We start from the raw sequence: 25832 nt of genomic DNA, 5'->3' as shown, positions 1-25832 counted from the left end.
AAAGCCCCTAATGCTAGGGAAAGGCACCTAAAAATAGAGGTCATAAAGCCCCCAAATCTAAAATTAAGACACCTAAAAATAGAGGTAAAAAAGCTCCTAATGCTAAAGATAAGGCCCCTTAAAACAAGAAGTAAAAAGCCCCTAAAGCTAGAGATAAGGCACCGCAAAATCGGAGGTCAAAAAGCCCCTAATGCTAGAGATAAGGCACCTCGATATAGAGGTCATAAAGCCCCTAAAGGCACCTAGAAGTAAAGGTAAAAAGCCCCTAATGCTAGAGATAAGGCCCCTAAAAATATAAAGGTCATAAAGCTAAAGTTAAAGCCACTATAATAGAGATAAAAAAACACCCTAATGCTAGAGATAAGGCACCTCAAAATAGAGGTCAAAGAACTTCAAATGCTAGAAGTAAGGCACCTCAAAATAAGAGGTCAAAGAGCCCCTGATGCTAGAGGTAAGGAACCTCAAAATGTGGGCCAAAGAGGTGCTACAATTAAATATAGCATATACTTCAGGTATTTTTTATGAATGAAATGGCCCCGCTTCAGCCAGGTAAGTGGCGAACTAAACAGCCCAGCATATCTCCTCACCATGAAGGATCCTGCTACTTCAACAGCCGTCAGTGAGTCCCAGACCTTTCATATATAGTCATCCATGTCTGGACTCCGATAGATCGGACACAAATAGGGTTAAAACTAGGTAAGTAATATATATATATATATATATATATATATACATATATATGACTAACACTTTTGATTTTAATTAATGTAAATATCAACCACAATGGCATTTAATATCGAATTCTATCTTAGGGAATGAATATCCACTAGAAATTCCTTTATGATAACAGCTTCTGTCTGGGCAGAAATTCGAACCTATGCCTCTTAGCCGCAACCATGCTTGCAGAGACTGTAACCAACCATGCTATCAAGACAAATACAAGTTTATTACAAGTCTACCGTGCATATTCCTGTCGAATTCAGTAATCGTTTCTTAGATTTGAAATAAACTCATCTCCACTATGATAGCTGATTAGTGTTTGCAACACGTTGTTATTGATATAGATTCATGATAAATAACCACGTGTTGCAAACTCATTAATCGGCTATCATAGTGCAGAAGGGTTGCTTTCAAGTCTAAGAACAGATTCCTGATTTCGACATGAATATGTTCGATAGACTTGGGATAAACTTGTATGTATGTATGTATATATATATATATATATATATATGAGAGATACAGGTGTCTTATCTCTCATTCTTATCGAGAAATATAATCACACCAATATATTTGAATACCTTATTACATTTATATATGGAACATCCTTAAATATTGTGGGACCTGACTATTCCAATTAATATACATGAGAATCATATATCCTTTGTTTGCATTATTCTAGAAGCTGCTCTCTCTTTCTCTCTCTCTCTCTCTCTCGCTCTCTCTCTCTCTCTCTCTCTCTCTCTCTCTCTCTCTCTCTCTAGAATAATTTAGATAAGATCATAAGAACTCTCCAAATGCTTAGACTAAATCGCTCTACCAAAGAGCAAATGGAGTCTCTGCGAATGGACTTAAAAAGTCTTTGAGACATCCAAAATCCTCGTAACACTCTCTCTCTCTCTCTCTCTCTCTCTCTCTCTCTCTCTCTCTCTATATATATATATATATATATATACATACATACATTTATATATATATATATATATATATAAAATATATATATATATATATATATATAAATATATATATATATATATATATATACATATATTACCTGTATCTGATATTTTATATTATTTGGATGTTCCCAAGGATCACATAAGACCGCTAACTACTTTGCAAGTTAGTGTTAGAAAAGTATTTCTTCCGGGTGAAGATCCCATGTTCCAAAGATGTTGAATGACCACCTAAAAACAATGTTAGAACGATATATGCCCGTTTTCATTGCGAGTTGGAATCATTGATATTAAATGGTATCAATAGGGGTATTACCATCATCATCATCACTTCATAAATGTTAATAAGCAAACCTCGTCAAGCCATACATTAAGATCACCCAATTGCCACCTCTCCACCATCATCTTAAACCCCCACCTGGTTATATCCTTCTTTCCCCATCCCCAATGTTTGAGATTTAAAGGTCTCACAGTTATGATGAGATCCTTCAGGTGGAAGTTTTTTAGTAAATGAAAAACAAAATACAAAGATGACAATATTTCATACAGATTGCTTTCTAGGTGTTTAAAATCATATAAAAACTATAAATAACGAAGTAAATATGCGAAAGACTGATTGAACAACAAATATCGAGAGTAATGGATTTCTCGAAGATCTTACCGGGGGAACACTTTTAAGGTGTTGAACATCAGGACATGAAACGACAAATAAAATCGTAATAATACGAATACTCAATGCTAAGGAAATATTTCCTTTTGCCTTTGGAAGGGTGAAGCCAGCTAGACTCGGAACTTTGAGCATTGAGCAATCGTCACCAGGGAAGGGGGTTCGCTTGGAAGTGAGAGACTTGCCCAGATAATTTGATTGATTGATTGATTGATTAGGAGTTTTTTGACATCCTGACATCTAAGGTTATTGACGCTGAACCAGATAATTTGAGTAAACAATGTGTTGATAGCTTAATCTGTTATACCCTACATCCTATATTGCACATAATCACTAATATAATGCACCAATGAACTTTCATTGCATGTCATTTCACATATTTTATTGTCACCAATCACTTCTAAAACAATAGAGATTATGTTAACTGATGATGCATTTTAAATCTCCAACCTTAAACTAATACAATTGATATAGCAAATAACACCATTTTCTCTAAGAGGGCCGGAGCCAGGTAGCCCTTGACAAAAGCTGACCACAACCACACCGAGCTACGTGGCTCATGATCGAAATCAAAGGAAAACACTGAAATCAACAACAAAACCATTAAACCTCATTACCTTCGAAATTTTGAAAAAGGCCACTATAGGTGCTATTTGAAACAATACATTATTAGCCCCTACATATAATGCATAGGCTACAGTGTGTATGTGTGTGGGGAGAGAGAGAGAGAGAGAGAGAGAGAGAGAGAGAGAGAGAGAGAGAGAGAGGAATTGCTTAAGAAAATGCAAATGAAGGATATTTCCATGTTATGAATATTAATATGCATAGTCAGTTCAAATATTATTCAAGAAAATTTTATATAGAAATAGGATAGGAAAATTCACATAAAAAGTTATGATAAAATTTTTGATGAATTAGTTTCGAAATAATATTAGATTACATTTCTTAAAAGAATAAAAAAGTTCTCTCTCTTCACCGCATTTCTTTGAGTGATATCGGTAATTTCCCTCCTCCTCACATTCAAACCATCCTAACGATGTCTCGGTTGTTTAACGTCGGCCACCTTTCAGAGCAAGAGGGGCATGATCTCTCTATAGTCAGGTCTGGCCAGGCGACACCGGTTTTGTTGTTGGGTGTACTAACACTATCTAATTTGTACGATACCTCAGACTTAAGGTAAATAGTATTTGGGAACACCACTAAATGAGTTGTTCAACCGTTAGATAAATATAATTTTTTCTAACGAATTTTGTGTAGAAATAAGCATGTTACCGAATTGAATGTGCACTCTCTCTGATAACGAAAAATAATGCTACAGAATACCAAAAGAAGTTCTACATTATAATAACTGACAATGGAAAAGCAATCCTACTTTACAAACTGTAAATAGTTCAATAACAGCTCAAACGCTTTCTTTATCTTTATGATCTTATCTACCAATTTACAAAAAGTGTGTGATGATGCTTGAAAAAACTTCAAAAATATCACAGAAATAATACAAATTGACACATTACGAAAAATAAATAAAAAGAACATCATACAAGTGTTAGGGCTTTACCCAACTGTCAAATCTCTACATGCAAATGCCACCTAATCGCTCTTCAAATATATATATAAATATATATAAATATTAAAACTAGGTCCCTTACAACAGAAGTTCGTACAGCCTATACAACTACCCAAATCAGAAAATACCTTTCAGATCCATTTTCAATTGTAACTGCAGCCAAAGAAACTTCCAGAGAATACCAAAAGCGAATATCATCTCAAATAATGATGAAACTACGTTGTCTATTTGAATGGGCGCAGAATCTCTGTTAGATGTTTAAGTTGCTTCTTTATTTCCAGATTAGATCGGACTTCCTTATATACTTCATTTGGATCACAGTTTTTGGTCACACAAGAGACTTCTAACAAGTCTGTTAAAGTGATGGGGCAGTCACTTCTGGCTAACTAACTGTTTATGAGGATCTTTAGCTAGCCTTCTGTTAACCAACCATTTATTTTGTCGTAAATCTGGCCTTAACAGTCCTATTGCATACGATAATGGTGTTTTTTTTTTTTAATTAAACAAATTCATATTTATGAGAGATTGGATCAAAGGTTATAACTAATCAGATGAATTCGTAATACATGAATACACACGGTAAACAAACTTATTTACATAGGTACATTGTCTATATTTTTACAATATTTAGGGTTTTTAAAAGGAGATACTTATGATCACTATCATTTTCGTATTATAAATGCTAAATCATGGACAATCCTCCTGTGCAGAAAAAAAAATCACATCATTAGCAACTTCATTCACTTACAGAGAAAGCTCATCAGGAGAGGATTCACGTTTATCTTGCGGGAGCTCTCTGGTTTCTTGGAAGTTGATACCCTATTTTCAAAAACATCTTTTACAACGTGTAAATAGAACTTTCCATATTTCCTTCTCATCATTATAACAAACGCTTCCAAATTGTAAACTAATTATTATTTTTTTTTTTAGCTAAGCTACAACCGTAGCTGGAAAAGCAGGATGCTAAAAGCCCAAGGGCTTCAATAGAGAAAATAGCCCAGTGAGGAAATAAGGAAATAAACAGACTACAACAGAAGTAACAAACAATTAATATAAAATTTTTCGAGAAAAGTAACACATTAAAATAATTCTTTCATATATAAACAATAAAAAACTTTAAACAAACAAGAGGAAGAAAAACAAGATTTGAATAGTGTGCCCGAGTGTACCCTCAAGCAAGAGACCTCTACCCCGAGACAGTGGAAGACTGTGCTACAGAGGATATGGCACTACCCTTATACCACGTCTCAACATATCTTCATTCTTTCATTGCTTTTAGCTCTTTTCATGGCACATAAATCATGGAAAAAATCTACACTAAAGCTTTCACCTTTTTAACCTAAAATTTTCTTTCCTCATGTACAATTGACTTTCATTAAGGAGAGTTGGGTCAACAACCCATTGAAATATTTTCACACTGGTTTCTGTATCCACTTAAAATTCTTCCCTGCTGCACCTATTCCGGTGATCAGACCTCTACTATTAACCGGTATGTTTACTCTGAAACCCTATACAAACCATCTTGTTCCATTCTTCAATTCTAAATATCATTCACTGCTATATTTCCAGTTTCCATTCACATTCATATCCTTAATCCTCACATTTCTTATCCACTTTCTTCACTTTCAAACCCATTGATTCTACATTATTTATTTCCAAAACTTTCAAATTCTTCCAACAAACTTTTTGCAGTTTTTCTTTTCACACCCATTATATGACCATTTTTATTGTCAAACAACTTAAAATCCATCGTCACTTCTCTGACTTCTGACATCACTTCGTTCATAAGGATAAACAGAGATATGAAGTAAAAAAGACATCGTTCTCTTGGTCCCATTTATTGCTTTAATCCATGAATTCTTCTGCCTACAAATTCTAACACGTGCTCCCTTTCCATCATGAAAACTTATTATTAACCAGACATCCTTATCAACATTTGTTTCATATTTCCTCTTCATCAATTCTGGTATTAGTTATTATAGATCCTGTATGCAACTTACAGTTTTAACCTTCATTTTCAAACTTCCCACACAGCATTTTTATAAGAAACTCCCGATTCACACTTCCTCATCATAGTCTAAACACACGTTGGTCGTCCCTAATTAAGCCACCCCACTTCCTCAATCAGAATTGTCTCCTTACCTTTACCCTTATATAAAAGAACAAGTATTTATTTCAACCATTAAATAAGAATCTTTACCTCACCCAGGCTACCTTAAACATCTTGGTCAGTCACTCTTTATCACACTTTAACACCCACATCTCCGCATGTCTTTTGCAATCTTATCAAGTCTCGATCTTTATCCATACTTCAGCCTCTAAACTGGCCCATTTATTTCCTCAATAGTCACTTCAACATGCATCAAATAACTTTTATCATTCTTGTATCATTCACACCTATCTTTCTTGTATCTCCCTTATTCCGCAGCTCTTCGAAGTACTCACCACATCTACCCAGATCAGCATTCTCTTTGGACAACATGTCTTTTTCATTCTGAGATCACTTCATTAACAACAATTCTGTAAATATATACTTTCATCGAGAACTATTTCCTATTCTCCTACGAGTTCTTGCTCAAATTCGCCCTCCATTATTTACATTCTATGTTTCTCTTCCACTTTTATTCTTGTTCAGCACCCTATTGAATTCCTGCTTATGATCTTTTGTACAGTCTAGCAGACAATAGAAATACGTTCATTACACCACTACTTATTCGGTCTGCTATTTCGGGTCTCGTCAGTACTTGGGGGGTTTCCCCCCCGGCAAAAAAAAAAAAAAACAAAAAAAAATTAACGTCTATGGTTCCAGAAACGATACAACTGACCTTACCCACAAATGTATGATAAATCAGGAAGCATAACACCTTTTTGGCACTGACCCTGTGAGAAGAAATCACCATTGATATGATATACATAAAAACTCAAACACAGATATATATATATATATATATATATATATATATATATATATATATATATATATATATATATATATTCATGAAAAGGAAGAGAAGGCCTGAAATATTACACCTATAGTAAAGTAGGAAAGATGAGTAACTTTCCAAAATAAACATGAAAAAAAAAATGTATAAGATGGGAATCTTACCATCTTTCCAAATTCCTAGATCTGTTTAGAAATCATTGTTTGAAAAGCCAGGGAAGACCGTGTTAAAATTACATTCCATTTTTTTCTTGGGCCACAACTAGGTCCATTTATAATGTATCATTCGCCAAAATAGTTTCTAGTCCTTTGCAAAGAGCTAACTTACGTACAGCTTCTGGGAATATAAAATCAATATTCTTTTTCCGAAGTCACAGCATGCATAAGAGACTAGCCTGGTAAATCAATGAACCTGATATATATATATATATATAGAGAGAGAGAGAGAGAGAGAGAGAGAGAGAGAGAGAGAGAGAGAGAGAGAGAGAGAGAGAGAGAGAGAGAGAGAGAGAGCAACATGCTTTCTAAGGATTAATTTCACATGAAGCTACACAATTAAAAGCATTTTAATAAATCAGACACTTACAAAAAAGACGATTCAAATGTTTCCCTTTAAGTTAGGAAAAAAAGTCATGTCTCATGTGCTATAATTCTTGAAACATAGAGTAAATTTCTAAGTCTACTCAATTTCTAAGTCTACTCAATTTCTTAAGTATTCCTAATGTACTACCAAGATTTTCTACGAATTTAGACATTTACATTTCTAAAAGCTTTCCACATAAAAACAGAAGCTGATCTACGTTGATGGAGACGCCAAATGAACCGATGTAGCATGAAACATTTAGGGTGGATATGGCGCACTGACCAATAAAAAAGAAATAAAAATGTCAAGGCAACAAGTTACAAAAATAGGAGTAAACTCTAGGCTTCAATAGCAGTAACCTGAAGGTAGAACCACTGCACTTCATCAAACTAATTGGGAGTGTATCCAGTCGGCAGAGCAGATTCCAAAAGGAGACTTTACGGAAATGGAATGTTGTATACCCACGCCAGACTTACATTTAAGAGTTAAAACACCTATAGTTTCAATTATCAGTATGGAAATTATCTACTGGTTTGGAAAATCAATAAACAAATCTCATAATTCTTTTATTTCTTTTTCAATTTTGGCAAATGGAAAATCACCGAGGGTTAAACTAAATCCCCTTAACCTTGCATTAATAACTGTCCAAATCAACTGTCCATAAAATCAAATTAATATCCATAATTAATTATCTGAAGCTCAGTTTCAACCTCTTAAGTATTATTCATAATTTGAAACTATATTAAGTCAGAAGCCACTAGGCTATATCTAAATATGAACTATATTTCATTTAACTTAATTTTGATCATTACAAAACAACTTTAGCAATCAACACAAATGTCTAATCACAAATATGTTGCATTAACTTGTGCATATCAATCAACATCATTGTTCTGATTTTCTTGTATATCATAATATTACGACTCTATGTCTAACACTTTGAGTAAACTCTTTATGGTTCACCTCAACCATTTGCTCTAAAAATCCGATATATAGCCAAGATCATTAAAGCAACTTATTTCATCAACATGTAATAGCGTAACGCCATTTGCAATACCGTTCACGTTTCAATTGCCCCTACAGTAATTAGTCAAAATCGTACCCTCTGTTAACTTCGACCATTCCACCAGGCATTTGCAACCCCTTCCTAATTTCATAGCATCAATAACCTTGAAATTAGGAAAATGCATCTAAGCTTTTGCACTCAAAACAAAAATGCACTTAAATTGTGCATCTTCAAAAAACCTATAAAACATATCACCCTAGATACTTATGACCATTGTAAGATAATATGCTTTTCACTGTAAATCAAAACCTCTCATAGTTGTATACCAAACATTTCTTCACAATTCTGTCATAGCTTGAAGCCATTATGTAATAAGCAACCTTCACACTTTCAATCCCTATCTTTCATACACCTACTCAGTACTAAAATAGAGTAATGATTAATAATAATAATAATAATAATAATAATAATAATAATAATAATAATAATAACAATGATGATAAAGTTGGTATCAAAGTTGTATGTAGACCTAACTTACATTCCTAATAATGTTTTACTTTTATCACAGAAAGACAACTGGATATAAAAAGACAAAACTGGCTATTCATAACTAATAACCTGCTTTCTCATGCTACGGTACACATGCAAATAGAAATAAATGGATAAAGATCCATCAACTACTTATGGGTTATAATCATTTCAAGAACAAAGTAAATATTTTCTTTCCCTTAAGCATTTACAGCTACATTTAGTTGTATATCTTACCTACAGATATAATGTATCTTACTTAACACACACATACAGTACACGCACACTCACATATTTGATATATCTATGTATAGGTGTATATTACAGACACACACACTATATATATGTATATATATATATATATATATATATATATATATATATATATATATATATATATATATATATATATATATATATATTCAAATAAGCCATATATATTTTTGATATATTAATGTCTGGATTCTCTTAACAACCTCGGGATCACAGACCCAGGCGAAATCTCACAAAGACAAGAGCTTGGATCCGGCCGGGAATCGAACCCTGGTCGGCAAGCTTATATAGACAGTGGCCAAGTGGGTTAGTCACTGTCTATATAAGCTTGCCGACCAGGGTTCGATTCCCGGCCGGATCCAAGCTCTTGTCTTTGTGAGATTTCGCCTGGGTCTGTGATCCCGAGGTTGTTAAGAGAATCCAGACATTAATATATCAAAAATATATATGGCTTATTTGAATATGAAAAACACGTAAAAATGTGCAAAATTTATCATATATATATATATATATATATATATATATATATATATATATATATATATATATATATATATATATACTTATATTTCCAATATTGAATATACTCCACCTTTGGAATAACATACATTAAAGGGGCATTCACATATGGTACAGTATTTAAATACACATACTTTATATGCACACGAATTAATAGAATAATTTGTCATCAATAAACAACCAAGCAGTATAATAAGTAAGACCTTCAAATGTACAGTACCATGCAGCACTAAGAACGGAATATAGCGGGAAACACCTTAAAGATTGACAATCAAATGGGAAGTGCAGCACAGAGCAAAGCCTACGGCAAATAAACTCAAAAAAGCTTTGCAAAAGAAAAAAATCTGAAGAGAAAAAGTCTGATTGATGTTCGACCTTATAATTCTAATTTTCTTTTTGAATAAAACGAAATTCTATAGGATAAGCTAAAGCATTATGTCAATTTCTATGGAGGTCTAATACAGTCTTCATACTCGTGCGTAAAGTTACCAATATATTGAATTGTGAGAGGCTAACACTTAACTTAGGATGGAAATCTTCAAACAGTTATGAACCTCTACACTTCATAAGAAAAAAATCATGGAAGCAAATAAAATTCAATTCATGAATAACAAATTCCAAATGAAATAATTAACCATCGAAACAACACATATATGATATATCAAAATTGGAAACGAAGGATTGGAATTTGTTTTTCATACGGATAAAAAAAAGTAATTCTAAAAAAAGTTTTTTTTTCACAAAATACTGAAACCATAAAAAGCTTATCAACCATCACAGAAAATACTGCACTTCCACTAAACATGCAGCAAAAGAACTGAGAGAGAAGGAGATAATGTCTATGATATATACAGTATATACACATATATGCATATATATATACATATATATATATATATATATATATATATAATCGAATACAAATATCATTATCCTCAAGTACACTGAAAGTTAGTGGTATCTGAAAGAACGTCTTCAAACACAAGATAAGCTTACACGGAATATGAGAGTGATAACGAAAAACATCTGCATAACCTGTAAATGCGAAAATTATCGTCAGACAAGAAACAGTAAACAAGAAATAAAATAGGAAAGACAACAGAGGGTGAAAGCAAGAAACAAGTGAACGTACAGATACAGCAAAGAATCGTGCTTTCCAATCACCACATGTTTGTCTGTAGCCAACTACTGCTAAATATGCCGAGCAGAAAATAAAGAGAAACTAAAAAATAAAAAGACAGACGTAAGAAAAGCATCAACAGCAAGCAAGCAATATCAGTCCATCAACAATTCACATAAGAGGAGGGTGCTAAATGTTCCATCGTCCTACCCTATCACAAGAGCCGAGACTTTACCCATCATTCACAATGCCAGCACCAAGCGCACTGACGACGCCATCTGTTGCCAAGGTTTGTCACTGTCAGGGTTAGTAGTATTGGTAGTGCTAGTAGTAGTAGGGTGTCGTCTGAGGGGGATAAAAAAGAATGGGATATACACATAATATTAGCCTCAAAATATTAATAAAAGGTAAACATACAGTAGGGATAAAAATTTCATCAGATACCTTTTAAAAAAAGAAAAATACCATTTCTACATATACTATGTAAAAAAATAGGAAAAACACAAGTTTCCAAAAAGAATATTTTTATTAAAACATTAAAAAGGTATATATAATTGGGAACGTAAAAAAAATATCGGTGAAAAACGATTAAAGCAACAATTTATTTATTCAAACCATTCCTAACCTAAGTGTACACACACACACACACACACACACACACATATATATATATATATATATATATATATATATATATATATATATATATGTATACCAAGGCACTTCCACCAATTTTGGGGGGTAGCCGACATCAAACAAATGAAACAAAAAAAGGGGACCTTTCCTCTCTACGTTCCTCCCAGCATGACAAGGGACTCAACCGAGTTCGGCTGGTACTGCTAGGGTGCCACAGCCCACCCTCCCCTATAATCCACCACAGATGAAGCTTTATAATGCTGAATCCCCTACTGCTGCTACCTCCGCGGTCATCCAAGGCGACCGGAGGAAGCAGCAGGGCCTACCGGAACTGCGTCACAATCGCTGCCATTCATTCCTTTTTCTAGCACGCTTTCTTGCCTCTCTCACATCTATCCTCCTATCGCCCAGAGCTTTCTTCACTCCATCCATCCACCTAAACATTGACCTTCCTCTTGTACTTCTCCCATCAACTCTTGCATTCATCACCTGCTTTAGCAGACAGCCATTTTTCATTCCCTCAACATGGCCAAACCACCTCAACACATTCATATCCACTCTAGCTGCTAACTCATTTCTTACACCCATTCTCACCCTCACCACTTCGTTCCTAACCCTATCTACTCGAAATACACCAGCCATAATCCTTAGACACTTCATCTCAATCACATTCAATTTCTGCCTCTCCGTCACTTTCATTCCCGACAACTCCAATCCATACATCACAGTTGGTATAATCACTTTCTCATAGAGAACTCTCTTTACATTCATGCCCAACCCTCTATTCTTTACCACTCCCCTCACTGACCCCACACTTTGCATCCTTCATTCACTCTCTGACGTACATCTGCTTCCACTCCACTATTTGCTGCAACAACAGACCCCAAGTACTTAAAATGATCCACCTCCTCAAGTAACTCTCCATTTAACATGACATTCAACCTCGCATCACCTTCCCTTCTCATACATCTCATAACCTTACTCCTACCCACATTAACTCTCAACTTCCTTCTTTCACATACCCTTCCAAATTCTGTCACTAATCGGCCAAGCTTCTCTTCCGCGTCTACAACCAGCACAGTATCATCCGCAAACAACAACTGATTTACCTCCCATTCATGATCAGTCTCGTCTACCAGTTTTAATCCTCGTCCAAGTACTCGAGCATTCACCTCTCTCCACTCCATCAACATAGAAGTTAAACATACATGGCAACATCACATATCCCAGTCTCAACCCCACTCTCACCAGAAACCAATCGCTCTCTTCATTGTCTATCCTAACACACGATTTACTAACTATATAGAAACTTTTCACTGTTTGCAACAACCTTCCACCAATCCCATATAACCTCATCACATTCCACATCGCTTCCCTATCAACTCTATCATAAGCTTTCTCCATATCCATTAGCGCAACATACACCTCCTTACCTTTTACTAAATATTTCTCACATATGTCTAACTGTAAAAATCTGATTCATACATCCCCCATCCCCTACCTCTTCTAAAACCACCCTGTACTTCTAAGATTGCATTCTATGTTTTATCCTTTATCCTATTAATCAGTACTCTACAATACACTTTTCTAACTACGCTTAACAAACCAATACCCCTTGAATTACAACACCTATGCACATCTCCCTTACCCTTATAAAATGGAACAATACATGCACAAACCCAATCTACTGGTACCATTGACAACACAAAAAACATATTAAACAATCTCACCAACCATTCAAGTACAGTCACACCTCCTTCCTCCAACATCTCAGCTCTCTCACCATCCATACCAGGTGCTTTTCCTACTCTCGTTTCATCTAGTGCTCTCCTCTCTTCCTCTCTTGTAATCTCTCTCTCATTCTCCTCTCCCATCACTGGCACCTCAACACCTGCAACAGCAATTGTATCTGCCTCCCTATTATCCTCAACATTTAGTAAACTTTCAAAATATTCCACTCACCTTTTCCTTACCTCCTCTCCTTTTAACATACTTCCATTTCCATCTTTCACTATTTCTTCAATTCTCGAACCAGCCTTCCTTACTCTCTTCACTTCTTTCCAAAACTTCTTATTCTCTTCACATGAACGACCCAATCCCTGACCCCACCTCAGGTCAGCTGCCCTCTTTGCCTCAGTTACCTTGCGCTTTACTTCCACATTTTTCTCTCTATATCTTTCATACTTCTCTACACTATTACTCTGCAGCCATTCTTCAAATGCGCTCGAGTTCTCTTCCACTTTTACCTTCACTCCTTCATTCTACCATCCACTGCCCTTCCTCATGCTGCCTCCAACAAACTTCTTGACACACATATCACTTGCAATCCCCAAAAATTTTCTACTACTAACTTCCACTCCTCTAAATTACCAGTTTCTCTTTCTTTCACTCTGTCATATGCCATTTTCAACCTTTCTTGATATTCACGTTTTACCTCCTATTTCATTAACTCTTCAACCTTCACTAACTCCCTTTTACATCCCCCCACTCTATTCCCCAACCCTTTTGCTACAAATAATTTCCCTTCCACCAAAAAATGATCAGACATACCGTTAGTCATACCCCTAAACACGTGAACGTCTTTCAATCTTACAGTCTTTTAGTTACCAACACACAATCTGCTAATGCCCTTTCTACCACCCTTCCATTGGCCCCTCTTATGTTTCTTTTTGAAAAAGCTAGAACTTATCACCATCTCTTGCTCAACACACATATTTACCAGTCTCTCACCACTTTCATTTTCACCTGGTACGCTATATTTCCCAATGACACCTTCTACCTCTCCAGCGCCCACTCTAGCATTTAAGTCACCCATGACAACTACGTAATTCCTTCTACCCAGTCTTTCTACACACTAGTTAATTCATTCCAGAACTTATTCCACTCTTCTTCACTTTTCTCACAACCTGCCCCATACGCACTAACAAAAGCCCAACATTCCCTACCCGACTTAACCCTTACCCACATTAACCTAGATGATATATATCTCCTTTCATTCCACTACTTTACCTGTCATCCATTCACTCAGCAATAAAGCCACACCCTCTCTTGCTCTTCTCCTTTCAATCCCAGACACTCTACCAGTCACTTCACCCTTCCCTTTTATCTTTGTCTAGCACAAAGCCTATATATCCTTCCTTCTATTCCTAAACATACTCATTTCTTTTACTCTCTATCATACTACATTTAGACACCCCAAAAACTAGAGTGCAGGGAGCAGTCACTCTCCCCCAGCTACACCTCTTCGATTCTCTTTAGCAATAATATATTTATTCAAACCAATCCTAACCTAGGAGTGTGCAATTATGATATATATATATATATATATATATATATATATATATATATATATATATATATATATATATATATATATATGTGGGTTATGAGAATGGCACTTGGAGATTATGAGGGTGGCATAGATATAGGAGGGACAAAAATATCTAACATGAGGTATGCAAATGACAGTGCTTTTAGCAGAAACTAAGGAGGAACTACAGAGAGTGTTGAGAATGGTGGAGGAGCAGTGCAGTAGGTATGAATTAGTGATAAATAGAGAGAAAACCAAAAGTATGAAAATTGGACGCCAGAGAGAGGCCTTAGAAATACAGCTATCAGAGGGAAAAGTGGAACAAGTCAATGAGTTTAAATATTTGGGAGTGTTTTTCACAGCAGATGGAAAGATGGAAAGGGCAATTCAAGACCGAATCTCAAGTGGCCAGAAAGCATTTGGAAGGCTAAGAAGAATCTGGAAAGATAGAAATATATCCATCAAGTTGAAAATTAGGCTATTAAGAGCAATAGTAATCCCCACAGTGATATACGGTGCTGAATGCTGGATACTGAAGAAGAGAGAAGAGAAAAAGTTATTAGCCTTTGAAATGAAACGTCTGAGAAGAATCTGTGGTGTAAGATGGGAGGACAGAATTACGAACGAGAGAGTGAGAGAAATGGCTGGTGTTGAGGACACAATTCTGATTAGAGTGGAAGATGTTCAGAGGAGATGGTTTGGGCATGTACAGAGGATGGAACAGGACAGATGGCCAAAGATAGTGCTTCATGGTCGATTGGCCGGAAATAGACCGAGAGGACGACCAAGAGATACATGGGTGAAAACCTTCAAGAAAGCAAATAGAGGAGAGACATTTCAGCAGCTGGCACAGATGGCATTGGATAGGAGTCTCTGGAGAGAATGGCGATATCAGATGCAGGACCCAACCCGGAGAATTCCGGACGGGATTTAGTGAGTGAGTGATATATATATATATATATATATATATATATATATATATATATATATATATATATATATATATATATATATATGAGTTTGTGTATAAATAGACTGATTGATAGATAGATATGGATAAAATCACCCAAAAGAATATCTCAGGAACATATGTGCTATGTACAGTACATTATGCCAAGCTTGATAAGAAACTCGTCAAATCAACTATTCTGATTAATATACGAAATTTCTGGTTGCTTTATGGCTCAGCTATTACTAACAATAATTCCAAAACGTCTTTCGAGCCCATAACATATTGCAACCGCCGAGATATTGTCCATGAGTCAGAACTGTTTACTTTTATTACTGCAGTTCAAATTGAGAAGTGAAAGTGCGAAAATAAAATTGAATGAAATATGGAGCAACATCCTTGAAAGGACATTATTTAAATTGGAATATATTTTGTATGGCAAGGAACATAAATTTGAAATAAAACAATAAATTTACGTTTCTGTTGGTAACAATATAAAGATCCTGGAATGTTTCTATGTCAACAGCAATGGCGCCTCTGAGAATCACATTTATAGTTTATACATATCAAGACACATTTATTTCTTCAGATAAATAAAGCAATAATAACAATCACAATGCAACCATCTTCTAAATCTGGAGTGTCTAAACAAAAATACAAAAATAAAATATATAGATAATAATAACATTTAAAAATAAATATATCTAATGGCTAAAACTTTACATAACTTCTCTATAATGAGCTTAGCATATACAGACTGATAAAATTCATGAGTTCATTGAACAATATTATTCAGGATCAAAAGAGAATTTAGTGTTCCATTGTACAAGTTTCTATAGATTATGGTGCACTTTTGCATATGTGGGCGTCATTGGGAAGCACGAAGTAATATAAGGTTAGTTAGTTAGTTAGTTATGGAATATAACTTTAACCAAACTAGAGATTATACTATCTATTACTATAAAATACTGGCAACCAACATACTACAGTATATCAAAGAAATAATTTTTAAAAATATTCACAATTTCTTCCCAAGAAAACATCCTGACATTTAGGACAATGAAACTGCATGATTTGCTTACACTGATTGTGCATCAACAGTGACTTGAACTATGATGGAAGATATTGAATAAAACTACCACCAACAATTCACGAACATAACGTCAAGATTCTTATCGAGAACACCTACGAAATATTTATTCCGAATGTCTAAAACTAGTCAACATTATAAGAAAATGCTCCAGTCTGCAATGATATATTTTATTGATTTGCAGTTGAGTTGAAACTTACGAGATCACAAGATACGAATGACAGATTTGATATGTACTTTAGGATGAAGTATTAGAGAACAATTACAACAATTTAAAAGAATAAAGTAATACTTGAAGCAAAAATAATTACAAACCATTTACCTACACCGGTTATATGAGAAAAAACCGTCGACAAGAAGCAAAAATTTCATTATTTACTATGAAAATAGAAATTAGAACAAGTAGGGATTCATATTTAATAACCCCAAGAAACTCGGAAAAAATAAGACTGAAAGAAAGAACTTGAGAAGCTCAAACTGTAAAGGCAATAAATAATAGTGTCTATTCAAACACTTCAACACGGAAATATATCATAAACCTACTTGAGGAAATTACTATTTAAAGAAATTAGATTTTCCATACGCATAAAATATAGAGCGTACCTCAAAAAGGTAAATACAGAAGAATAGTAGTGACATTCTACTGACGAAAATTAACTTCAAATGATAGGCGTTCAAGTGATTATTTTAGAAAAAAAAAAATAAAAAATAGGGTTGGGACATATCCGGTCAACATATTATGGCTTTAATCACGTACAGTAGACGTTCATGGATTTATCGAACATACATATTCAAAGGTATTGGAACACTAGAATAGCTGCTTGTCAGAAATGGTGAAATAAGAGTTTCCATTTCGGCACTATCTAAGGTACGCCTAAATTCCAAAGAAGTGGAACCACCAGATAGTGTATCGCTGCAGGACCTATCAGGAAACAGTTAAGAATTCTTTACAATAAAATGGAAATTGAAAGCCCTGGCACCAGTGATTTTTTTTTTTTTTTTTTTTTTCAAAATAGGGGTCGCAGTGCTTACAACTTATTTAATCTCTATGTTGTTTTTAAAAATACGCAGAGGGAGTCAAGGAAACAAAGGCGACAAGATCAGACTCATTGAAACGAAGAGAATATTATTCGTGAAATATATTATTATTATTAGTATTATTATTATTATTATCATTATTATTATTATTATTATTATCATTTGCTAAGCTACAACCCTGGTTGGAAAAGCAGGATGCTTTAAGTCCAAGGACTACAGCAGGGAAAATAACCCAGTGAGGAAAGGAAATAAGGAAATAAACAATAGAAGTTTAAGAACAATAGCAACATTAAAACAAATCTTTCATGTATAAGTTATAAAAACTTCAAAATAACAACATGAAGAGAAATGAGATAGAATACTGTGCCCAAATGTACCCTCAAGCAAGAGAACTCTAACCCAAGGCAGTGGAAGACTATGGTACAGAGGCTATGGCACTACCCAACACTAGAGAACAATGGTTTAGATTTTGGAGTGCCCTTCTCCTAGAAGAGCTGCTTACCACAGCTAAAGAGTCTCTTCTACCCTAACTAAGAGGAAAGTAGCCACTGAACAATTAGTGCAGAAGTAAGCCTCCCGAGAGAAGAAGAATTGTTTGGTAATTTCAAGGTTGTCAAGTGTATGTGGAAAATGCAGAATGTTATTATTATTATATTATTATTATTACTTATTAAGCTACAACCCTAGTTGGAAAAGCAGGATGCTGTAAGCCCAGTGGCCCCAATAGGGAAAATAGCCCAGTGAGGAAAGGAAACAAGGAAAAATAAATTATTTTAAGAAGTGACAACATTGAAATAAATATTTCCTATATAAACTATAAAACTTCAACAAAACAAGAGGAAGAAAATTTGGATAGAATAGTGTGCCCGAGTCTACCCTCAATCAAGAGAACTCTACCCAAAAACAGTGGAAGACCACGGTACAGAGGCTATGGCACTACCCAACACTAGAGAACAATGGTTTAGATTTTGGAGTGCCCTTCTCCTAGAAGAGCTGCTTACCATAGCTAAAGAGTCTCTTCTGCCCTTACCAAGAGGAAAGTAGCTTCTGCACAATTACAGTGCAGTAGTTGACCCCTTGGGTGAAGAAAAGTTGTTTGGTAATCTCAGTGTTGTCAGGTGTATGAGGACAGGAGAATCTGTAAAGAATAGGCCAGACTATTCGGTGTACGTGTAGGAAAATGAAAATGAACCGTAACCAGAGAGAGGACTCCAATGTAGCACTGCCTGGCCAGTCAAAGGACCCCATAACTCACTAGCGGTAGTATCTCAACGGGTGGCTGTTGCCTTGCCCAACCTACTACCTACTATGGGTCTTACCAGTTCTCTGAAGGGGATATCAGCCATTCTCAGCTTCCCATTTCTCATTTCACTTTCAACTCAGGACTGTCTTGCTTCTCTTCGTATCCAAAATATACCAGTATCATTTTTTTCAAGTGAGCGGTTTAATTAAAACGTAAGCAAGTAAGAGTTTCACTTACTGAGAAGTTTGATGCAATATAAATTATATACAAAACTGTTCAAAATTCTAAATACCTCGTAATTAACAACGAAAGCCTTGAACATGGAAGTAACTTGAATTAATACAGCTAAAATCATGTATTAATTACCATCATTATTATAGCCAATAAAAAAAAGACGATAAATTGCACTAGAGAAGGAAATAAGAAAAGTGAGTTCATAGACTAACCTTTGTATTTGCGTTGGTTTAAAAAGAATTGACATGTCATCAATATCATACAACTCGTGATTTTTATCTCATAGCATTTCAATCAACTCGACAGCTAATTTCCATATAAAAAGGGCTAAATATCAACTGAAATAAGCGAAAAAAAAAATAATTGAACCCCTCCAAACAAACAGACAAAACTCAAAACAAAGCGATAATTTTCTGAAAGGGTTAAGTCCAGCTGGTATCAGAGGTAATATGTAAAATTCAAACACTACCGAACTGCAATCCACTTGCCTCTTCTCTTATACCAAAAGCTTTTCGCAGATGACCCCATCAGATACCATAAATCTTCGAAAAAAGAGCGAGATAAGCTGGTAGGATGAATGATCACCATGTCATACATCAGCCCCAAGGTCAATGCATTCATGTTGCTTATGAGCAAGCTGCACCGGGATAAGGTCATAACCCTTCTGGGTGGAAAACAAGCATGCATATACATCATTTGCATACTCCGGTTAATAGCCCACTATCTTGAACCTCATTCTATTAGAGGTGATTAGACTAAACTCCTGAAATCTATTTTCAGTCTGCAAATGAAAATTATATATCTCCCGATGATTTGAGAAACATGATATGATATAAATCTATATTATTCTAATCCAAAACTTAACCTCATAGGAAATAAAATAAAATTCTTTGTTTTCTTCAAGTGACGTCTTTGGAAAAAAAATTAAATAAAAATTTGATGATAAACTATAAATCATAACTGACACCTCTCGAAATTGAAACAAAGAATTAAGTTCATGAACCTATTCAACATTTAGGCAGAGCCCTAGCTGCCAACCGAACCTCCCCGGGATCTACAGGGTGTTAGCCTTATATGGTGGTGTTCATCCTTGCCTTAAAAATGAGCCAACTTCCCAAACACACCTTTAGGAAATTAATGTAAAGTCATAAACCCCATAAAACAACAAGACCAATCAACCTACTTTAGCCAAGCCCCCCCTTCCCCTATCCACCTCCCTTCGTTCCTTAAAAAGCTCTTAATCAAAGGATTTGGCTTCCCTGCATGGAGCATGCGCCATAGGACGCGCTTGAGTGCATTGTGACCATGTGGCCGCAATATAGACTCCCATGATGGCACCATATCGGGAGTGACATCAAGAAGAGCAAGCACCAGAGGTTAAAAACACAAACTTCCTCCATTTAGCTGATCATAATCGCAATCTCTCTCTCTCTCTCTCTCTCTCTCTCTCTCTCTCTCTCTCTCTCTCTCTCTCTCTCTCTCTCTCTCTCTCTCTCTACATGTAAGAACATAAGGGATTCAACATGACTGATATTTTCATGTGCAAGTTGTTCGTTACAACAAGAAGCAGAATGTAATTTCGTCTCTCAGCCGCATCATATTTATTTACATTAGCCATGTGTAAATCCGCGATAATCTTGTCATAATTCTTGATGACTGTCAAAATGAAAATCATTGTATTCCAAAGCTAAGTTTTAGAAACTAAATTCTTGCCCGATGATTCACTAGCATTTTTACCGTCATCAACTTGACGTTAAATATACATCAGAGGCAGAAAATATAACTACAGTAAGCAAAAACGACAAATCTTTTTTTTTCTTTATCTTTTGTAGTTGAGACATAAAAGCAGAGGATGACAGTATCTTTTTAGTTCAAAAAAAAAAAAAAATAATTATACACAATTAAACAGGAAAGTGTCAACACCTTATTTCAGCGATTTGCTTTACAAATTTACTTGAATCTTTTAGTCTGAATGCTTGGATATCGAAACATTTCCTCGATATCTGCACTTTGATTCATTAAAAAAAGTAAATGAAGTTTCTAGAGATTTGCTGATGCCTAAACAAGTATAATGTTTATCATCAAAGGTTCTCACTTTCCCGGTAAAAACATTTTCGTCCTGCAGAAAATAAAATAAATTCAAAGCTTAATTAGAACATCTAATGCTCTGTTTTATTTTCACAAGGAATCGTATTTAAGTTTAATTTAGGTGAAATGGGGAATCAGAGTATTTCAAGGTATTTTAGTTATGTTTTATGTTGAGAGAATGGGAGTCGATAGGTTAGTGGGCCGTGTATCATTATTATTATTATTATTATTATTATTATTACTACTTGCTAAGCTACAACCCTCGTTGGAAAAGCAGGATGTTGTAAGCCCAGAGGCTCCAACAGTGAAAATAGCCAGTGAGGAAATGAAACAAGGAAAAATGGAATATTTCAAGAAGAGTAACAGCATTAACATAAATATTTCCTATATAAGCTATAAAAAAACTAACAAAACAAGAGGGAGAGATAGAATAGTGTGCCCAAATGTACCCTCAAACAAGAGAACTCTAATCCAAGACAGTGGAAGATCACAGTACAGAGGCTATGGCACTACCCAAGACAAGAGAACAATTGTTTGATTTTGGAGTGTCCTCGTAGAGTCTATCCTTAGCAAGAGGAGTAGCCACTGAATAATTACTGTACAATAATTAACCCCACAGTAAGATGTCCGCCAAGCAGCTTGGAATGGGCTTTTGAATGGTCTTTTGCATTTGAATTGGTCACAATTATATAAAGGGGTTGCGATTATTGTTATCTAAAGTGAAGATCTAGTCATCATAATTGATAAGCGTATCCCTTTTCTTGTGTTAAAATTCCGAATTAAGGACAGACCCTGGATCAATAACGATTAAAGAGGTTTTTTTTTTTTTTTTTTTTTTTTTTTTTTTTTTTTTTTTTTTTTTTTTTTTTTTTTTTTTTTGAGAAACAGATGGCTTATCAGCTTTGGAAAAGTAATAGATCAGATTTAACTTTAAATAACTATGCTCAGCTAAGAGCTGTTGCTCAGAGTTTGCACTTCAAATGATAAAGAATGCAGCCATATAACCATAAAAAAAAAGCTTTCTGGTACAACCCAGGAACATAAATGGTGTAGACTTAACAGTTCCTCCCTTGTTTAAACCAGATGAAAGTCACTTACTGTCCAAAGGAAAGGGCAACCGTTTCGGTTGAGTTCGACAGTAAGGAGACCAAAGAGACACTCGATCTTCCCCATTCCTGTTTTATCAAAATTACAACACTATTCCTGGACCTTGATACATATGGGGGTATAGACCGAAATTGTATTTTTTCATTTAATTTTTATTTAACTTCTATGTCGTCTTTTATTTTTTCAACAAGTTAGCCGGAGGTCCTTTTTGGAGAATTGGTAATGTTATTTTATTAAGTAAATACGATTACGATAGTTTAGCGGATTGCTGCCCAATTTTCATAACTCCCATATCATCTAGTTTTTAACGTTTTTTGGCAAGACGTCTAAATTGGTAAGCCGATTATCTGCTCCCCAGTTTGCAGCTTGGCTTTCACAAGGGCTGTTAAGTATATAATGACTTTCCTCCAATCTCCAATGCTTGAGTGTGGTGAGAAAGTTAAAAAGATTGGACCTGGTTTTAGTGCTACCTTAGTTTTAAAACTTTAACAGATGGGAGTAAATTCTAAGTAACACCTAAGTGAATATAAGAATGTAATATCTGGTGTTTCACAGGGTTTCGGCCCTTTACTTTTCATACTATATACACATATCACGTGGTTTCATCTTGGAAATAAGCTTGTTGCATATGCAGATGATGCTACTCTCTTTGAATCAATTCAAATCACTGGATGCAGGCCTTTAGTAGCTGAATACCTTAATAGAGATTTAGTTAAAATTACCGTCTGTCGTAAATCATAGGGAATGAAGTTGAACCCTAACAAAACTTAAAGTATGATTGTAAGTCAAAGACAGAGGCTCATGAACATTCAGAGCTTTTCACTGATAACGACCCTATATATAATAACTGCATACAATTCATTTTAAGTTTTAGGTGTGATTCTTTATTGCAAATGTTCTTTTGAGGAACACATCCGGTTTGTCTCATCTTCAGCTATACACCAAAAAATGGCCATATCTAATGAGAATTTCTTTTACGATTTTTGGTAATTTGATTATCCCAACGAAATGGTTTAATTTTTCATTCTACAATAATTTGTATATTATTCTCCTGTATGGTCTTCAGCTTCTGATTCCCATCTTGATTTATTGGAAAAAATTATCAACTATTACATTCCTTTTCCCTGATCTGGATATGTCTTTGGTACCGTCGTTCAGTTAGGAATGTTAAATAATATTTCTCCTATTTTTGACCATCATATGCTTTCAGATCGTCCCAGGCTGATCCAATACGTAGTACTAGGTGTGCAGTTAACAGTTTTGCTTTCTCCATAATAAGGCCTACTACCACACATTATTCTGGAAGTTTTGCTCCAGCTGTGACCAAAAAATAGAATGGTCTTCCTAATCTGGTAGTTGAATCATTGGAACCTCAGAATTTCAAACTTGTTGCAAAACCTTTTTTGTTCGTTGAACAGGTAGAGATAAGTCTCGTGTCAAAGTTCATACATAACTAATTTAATTAACGTTGTTACACATTATATATTTGATATTTTTTTTTTTGTAAATGGGAAAATCACGTAATATATACCGCTATTCTATTATGTTTTTACTGCATTTAATTTATGTGGACACTTCCCTACCTTCTACTTATCTTTATATCATTTTCAATAACTAACTAGCTAATATATATATATATATATATATATATATATATATATATATATATATATATATATATATATAGAGAGAGAGAGAGAGAGAGAGAGAGAGAGAGAGAGAGAGAGAGAGAGAGAGAGAGAGAGAGAGAGAGAGAGAGAGAGAATTTGCATATGGATGTGGAGACCCACGGCTTGCATATGGAAGGAGTATTTTGATAATGTGGGCTCACCAGTTTACCATGATATAAAAACGTAGCAACATCTGTCAGGGTCAAGAAAATTCGTGAGATAAAACCTAATCTATTATAAACACACATATATTTTCTTTTAACAGAGAACAACAGGAATCACTGCCACACTTATACTGGAACAAATGAATCGTTAATGTGATTCCTGTGCAATAAATTTTCAACAGAGGGTTCATCATATGTGCGTCAAGCCCTCTACTCATGTTACAGCATTTGCCTTTCCTTGCACGTACAATTGAGCTTATAGTATGTGGAGGCCCTTCTTTTCTAATAAGATTCGTCCATTCATTCAACTGTTTCCAGACATTACTCTCACGCTTCTCTTACATTCCAACATTGAATTACCGCTTATTTTTCTTGCTAACCTTTCACTTACGCGTTCTTCACATTTATCAGATAATAACATTTCTTTCGCCACATAAATTACGCAAACGGTTCATCCTAACAGCTTCGATATTTTTGTGTTCCATTAGCTCTTATTAACCACACTTCCTTTCCAATCAAGGGTTGGCTCAAAACTACGTCCATATATTTTCTCACCTTGAACTCCAAAGACAAACAAGCCCTCTTGTAATTTTTCTTTACACCCTGCTACCTTTCTCTTCTTTTTTTCGAGACTCGTGTTCTCTCCTCTTAACTTCATTAATTATATTTAATCCAAGATACTTACAATACAAACACACGTATATAACACATACACATATAATATATATATACATTATATATATATATATATATATATATATATATATATATATATATATATATATATACACACACATATTTGTGTGTGTATTTTACATAACTTATTTAAACATAACTGATGAAGGCCAGAGGAGAGAATATGAGTCGCGAAAAAGGAAGGGAAAGTAGCAAGATGTAAACAAAAATTACAAGAGGCTTTATTTGTCTATGGAGTCTAAGGTGAGAGAATATATGAATATAAGGCCAACAAAAATGACACAGTTACTGTAAACGATACAAAAAACGCCTTAAACAAAGAGCGGAAATAACACCCGAGTGAAAAAGTACCAAGGGCAGCTCAGTGGCAATTCTAAACACGTTCTACAAACATTAACCTGCAGAGTCACCACTCATCTTTGCTACGATTCCGTCTCTCGAGTGAACTCTTTCAGACACTGATATCCCTTCCATAAAGGGAGGCACATTCAATATGAAAGTGCAGTTATGAAGATTAATGTCATATCAAATGTTAAAAGACTAAATGGTCTGTTGTTATAATTAAAGAAAGAAATGTGCTAAATAAGAATATATCTTCAACCGTATAACATGAAAAATATGAAATTTTTCAAATTGAACCAATAAAGCTGAAAAAAAACTATACAGACTGGGGTTACATAGCGCAGTCTTAAAAATAAATATATGAGGGAAAGGAAAAATGGTGCAAGTG

The 25832-nt window shown here is 34.8% G+C and overlaps 1 protein-coding gene across 1 annotated transcript in view; it reads right to left on the bottom strand.

Annotated features, from left to right (window-relative positions):
• LOC137616057 (cGMP-dependent protein kinase 1-like) overlaps positions 1-25832 on the bottom strand; it is a 127379-nt gene that overhangs the window by 32005 nt on the left and 69542 nt on the right. The window contains exon 2 of the mRNA XM_068345735.1: positions 11088-11222. Coding sequence (XP_068201836.1) covers positions 11120-11222 — 103 coding nt within the window. The 3' untranslated portion in view covers positions 11088-11119. The remainder of the gene's footprint in view (positions 1-11087; positions 11223-25832) is intronic.

The sequence above is a fragment of the Palaemon carinicauda genome, chromosome 22, assembly GCF_036898095.1.
Source record: "Palaemon carinicauda isolate YSFRI2023 chromosome 22, ASM3689809v2, whole genome shotgun sequence".
NCBI lineage: Eukaryota > Metazoa > Arthropoda > Malacostraca > Decapoda > Palaemonidae > Palaemon > Palaemon carinicauda.
This window is presented reverse-complemented; position numbering and strand designations above follow the sequence as displayed.